The sequence below is a fragment of the Poecilia latipinna genome, unplaced genomic scaffold, assembly GCF_001443285.1.
Source record: "Poecilia latipinna isolate Pla-1442-1.1 unplaced genomic scaffold, P_latipinna-1.0 Scaffold274, whole genome shotgun sequence".
Classification (NCBI taxonomy): domain Eukaryota; kingdom Metazoa; phylum Chordata; class Actinopteri; order Cyprinodontiformes; family Poeciliidae; genus Poecilia; species Poecilia latipinna.
In genome coordinates this window covers 99,271-104,102 of record NW_015112890.1, presented here as the reverse complement: position 1 = coordinate 104,102, position 4,832 = coordinate 99,271, and the positions used below count along the sequence as shown (strand labels likewise).

Genomic DNA, 4,832 nt, shown 5'->3' with positions numbered 1-4,832 from the left:
TGGATTATTTCTGTATTTTTATAAATCCGGAATTAGATTTAAATAATTTTAGAATACAGAAATGAGGCTTTTTAAACTATTATTTACAGGGTGTACTTTGTTTTTACAATCACTGTAAATAAATGCAAACGTTTTTTGTTTTTTGTGTGTTTTTTTTTTCCCTTCAATATCCCTTCAGGGGCTCCGTACTTGTGCTTTTTATTCCAGAGAGGAAATGGGCAGAGAATGGATTAGGGCAGTGGTTTCCAAACTTTTTCTCTTGGGGGACCCAGTAGTTTCCAAACGCCCCTTATGGCTTACAAATAGCTGTCTGGTTGAACAATATGTGTCAGTGAAGGAGGGAAAGGGGGTGGGGGGATTCTTAGAGACTCCCTGTTATACTCAGCCCCGGAACAAAGGGGGGAATCAGCTTTTTTGGGGGCAAAATGAATCGTAGCTGAACATAGACAACAACAACACCAGTAGCCTAAAAGCTACTTGTTAACAAGCTTAAGGTGTTAGCTAAAAGCTAGTCATCTTTTAGCTAACATTACCTGCATCCAACAGTTTTACTCAACAGTCGGTTAGTTTGGAGGAAAAACTGTGAAAAGTTCTTTGCGTTTTGCTGGTTTGCTGTCATGATTCTAACACACCTGCATAGCTCCGCACAGCAGCAGCAGGTCTCCTTCACTGCCGCACAGGTGTAAACCAGCGCAAGTGTCGTAGCGCTCATGTTGCGTTTAAAGGCGCCTCGGAAAAACAGGTTACGACATGTTAACAATGGATTAAACAGTTTTAACTGCTGATAAAAGTGACAGAGGACACAAATATGGGAAGTGTGGAAGCCTCTACTGTATCAAATTGACATAGGAATAACAGAGAGTTGGCCATTCTAAGGTAAAAACCCAGCGCATACAGCGTTCATGTTTTTGTTTTTTCATCCAGACGGCTTCCCGCGCCCACCCTGCAATGGCACGGCGCCCTACCTAGGGGGCGCGCCCCACAGTTTGGGAACCTCTGGGTTAGGGGAAGACGCATAGCAGGGGTCGGGAATCGAACCCCCGGGTTGGGGGCACAGCGCTCTGCTTTTGCACCGTGAACTCCTCCAAAAGAAGTTGTCTTGCCCTTTTTATTGCTGAGTTACATTTACTTGATATACTGTCATTCAAAGCTTCTGTAGTATTATTTTTGATGTAAAAAAGATGAAGGAAAAAAACTTTCTGGGGGTTTTATTAAACAATAAAATAAAAATAAACTTTCAAATAAAATAAACTTTGCCTATTAAAAATATGGGTTTTATTAGGTGATTTATGTTTTCCTGCGGTCTCTGGCTCGCTTTCAAAAGTTGTCATATCATGAAGCTAGTTAAGCACACGCCTATCTGGATTCCTATTGGTCCATTCTGAAGTTTTTCGTAGTGCGGGTTTATTAATTGGTTGTTAGAGAGCGTTTCGTCACCTTTTAACCAAAATAAACGGAGTCTCTTAGCGAGTTGTCTTGACTCGCGCGTCTCCGTCTCATCCCTCCAGAGCTGTAGAAATGGGAAACCCCAGAGTTTTCTTTGACATCACTGCTGATGGGGCTCCACTTGGCAGGATCGTAATGGAGGTAAGCTGAAGCTGCTCACGTAAGTCTGAGTTCAGGAGTAAGACAGGGATCCGTACCTGTGACTGACCGTGCTGACGACTTTGCTTTTGTTTAGTCATGTATTCTGATGTCATTTATTTCGCCACTGACCCCAATAATAATGTCTAAAACTGCGTGCAGGTCATAAGAAATCCTGAAAGGGTTAAGTGGAAACTCCCAAAATTTGCGCTGTCAGAACAGAAAACAGCTGAAAGCAAAATGTAACTGGTCCCAGTAAAGCCATGAACAAGCCTCCCCGTTTTGACTTATTTACAGATTCTGAGCTTTCCAAAGATGTTAAACACATGGAAACCCCCGTCAGAAATGAAGAAGATAGGGCCAGTTTGAATGCTGGCTCTCTGGAAACCAGATCTGCGAGAAAACGGCTCTCAACGTTTCTAAACGATTCCCACCAAACCTGTTCCGCAGCCCGGGTTGTTGAGGCATTGCTGTGCTGAGCCCCACCCCGCAGCTATGACTGGGAAGCTGTGCAGACTTGTCTGACTTGTGTAGTTGGAAATGTACATTTTTAGAAGTTTTCACCTTGTGCTCCGTTTTCCAACAAGAGTGTGAGCCTTTGTCCCTGAGCCATCTGTGAACTCTGACCTTTAGACTTAGGGAGCGAAACACAGGCTATAACTTGATTTTGGTGACACTGCAAGCATCCCACTCCCTTTCCCCCACCCCCTACCAGGTTGGCACAGATTGAGGTTTTAATTATGACAAAAATAAGTATTATCACCTCCTTAATCAATCCTGCCTTGACAGTTGTCTAACTAGCTAGGGGCCAGGACCCTAGTTGAGGAAATTAATTAACTTTTTAAAGATTTTTAAAATGATTGATATCACCTTGTATTCTAACTTATTTGCTTTCCTCTTTGCTTGGCAGCTGCGAGCTGATGTGGTCCCAAAGACTGCAGGTGGGTGACCCTGAAGCTTCCTTCAGAGCTAACTGAGCTGCTGCTGCTTCGCTGAAACAGATTCACACCTGATTCTGGAAATGGGACGTCAATCCTCAGGAGTTTATTATTCATTCATTAAGTTTATTCTGAATATTGTCAAGAAAATCACCAAGATATGAATTCTAGATAAATGCAACGTGACTCAAAGGAAACTGTATGATTTAGAAAAAAAAGAAACTCGAATAAGAACAGAAAAAAGAGTGCACTGGTTATCAAATATCATGTAATAAAGATAACCTGTGCCAGTGCTTTTTTTTATTATTTTCAGACTGAGGTTGATAATTAGAAATATTCATATTTTTAGTCACTTTTAGTCAGTTATATTCCAAAAACTGGGTTCCGAACTGTTAATTTTTTTTTTCTTGGTTGCAGTTGATGTTTGTGTCTGAGGAATAGTGACATTTATGGTTTTTTCCAGAAAATTTCCGGGTCTTGTGCACCGGTGACAAAGGGTTTGGTTACAAAGGCTCCATCTTCCACCGTATTATCCCCGGATTCATGTGCCAGGTAGAGTAAGTGCAGGAAACTGCCATTGTCCGTGCTCTGACCTAACGGGATGGGTGGATGGCAGCACTGATTCCAGAAGACTTATTTATTTTCTTGAATATTTAGGGTGGAGATTTCACCAAACATAACGGAACTGGAGGCAAATCCATCTATGGTAATACGTTTGCTGATGAGAACTTTACGCTGAAGCACACAGAACCAGGGATCCTTTCCATGGCGAACTCAGGACCAAACACCAATGGCTCCCAGTTCTTCATCTGCACAGAAAGGACACCCTGGTGAGTCTGATGTTTCGTTCAGATCCTCAGTTTGGTCTCGGTGTTGCTACACACACTGATGATGGGCTGTTCTGCTGTGCAGGCTGGACGGCAAGCACGTGGTGTTTGGCAGTGTTGTGGAGGGCATCGATGTTGTCAAAAAGATGGAATCTTACGGCTCAAATAGAGGCAGGACAAGTCGCAAGATTACCATTGCTAATTGTGATCAGCTATGAGCAGGGCAGCCGTTTGACCTGCACTCTGTAAGGTCAATGAGTCAACCTTGATGAAATACCTTCTTCCTGTTTGATCTAATTTCTGCTGTGTTCAGATTTGTGCTGGGACATCTTGTAACTTCTGTGATCTTTCTTTGGAGGACAACACTTGTTATAAAAATCAGCATAAATTACACTGGTGTTAAGAAAAAATAAAAAAAAATAAATCCAGCCACTGTGTAGGTTTTTGTTCCTAGAAAACACTTGTGGTCACACTTGTTTCACTTGACATCTACTTGTTTCATACAGTGCCTGTCGCAGCCTTCTAGGTTCCAAAACCAAACATTTCCAACAAATGTCGTGGACGGTGACAAGTGGTTTGATTCTTGCACGCACTTCCGACTTGATTGTTAGAAAGAAATTAAATGCTTTATACAAAATAACTACTAAAAATCCCTTACAACTTAGTTGAAAATGAAAGTTAACTTACTCTGACATTTCAAGTTAAAAAAAGTGGTAAAAAAAAAAAAATCATTTTACATAAACCTCCCATCATCACATCAGACATCTGTCAAACAACAGATCTCCACCAAACAACCTGTGTTCTTAAAATTGGAAGGTCTAAAAGTTACCAAAGTAATCTAAATAATTCCAAATATAAAAATGAATTAGATTTATATTCTAATCTAAAATATATTCTAACTGCCCAAAGAAGAAAACAAAATAGGTAGAAATTACAATTCACAAAATTTAACATAAATGGCCACAACATCCCGGCCCCTAATTCATCTACAACAAGAATTACATCTAATATCTTTATAAGTGACCATTACCAAATGTATTATTAATATTAACATTTAAGCATTAGCAGACTTTGCTCTTCAATATCTTTCTATTGTCACATAATTCATTAAAACATCAACTTAGTCCAGTAGTCCATGTCGTACATCTTTTTAGCTTTGTCCAACTGGAAAAGTTTGCTCCACCAGCTTAGATGTGGAGCAAACTTATTTCAGCACAGCTGCACATGTTAGACCTGATCTTTAACCTCTGGATCAGATTCCAAATGGACAGGCATTTCTTTAACAATGTCTGTTAAAACTTTGTCTTGTGACAAAGTTTTAACAGACATTGCGCCCTCTGCTGGGCCACCTGTTTGTTGTTGGGCATTTTTACTTCGGGATTACGAAAGGGTAACTTCAGGTAATAGTGACCGTCTTTAAGCAAAGCTGATTTTGACATAACATCCAGGAACTATTTGTCTTCTGCAGACCTCTCAGTAGGCT

At 40.7% G+C, this 4,832-nt stretch overlaps 1 protein-coding gene across 1 annotated transcript; it reads left to right on the top strand.

Moving 5' to 3' along the window:
• The first annotated feature begins 1,462 nt into the window (after positions 1 to 1,462).
• Positions 1,463 to 3,777, top strand: ppiab (peptidylprolyl isomerase Ab (cyclophilin A)). Its single transcript, XM_015033609.1, has 5 exons — positions 1,463 to 1,587; positions 2,495 to 2,525; positions 2,986 to 3,074; positions 3,180 to 3,352; positions 3,435 to 3,777. The coding sequence occupies exons 1-5, from the start codon at positions 1,519 to 1,521 to the stop codon at positions 3,565 to 3,567; spliced, it is 495 nt and encodes a 164-aa protein (XP_014889095.1). The 5' UTR covers positions 1,463 to 1,518; the 3' UTR covers positions 3,568 to 3,777.
• The last annotated feature ends 1,055 nt before the right edge of the window (positions 3,778 to 4,832 follow it).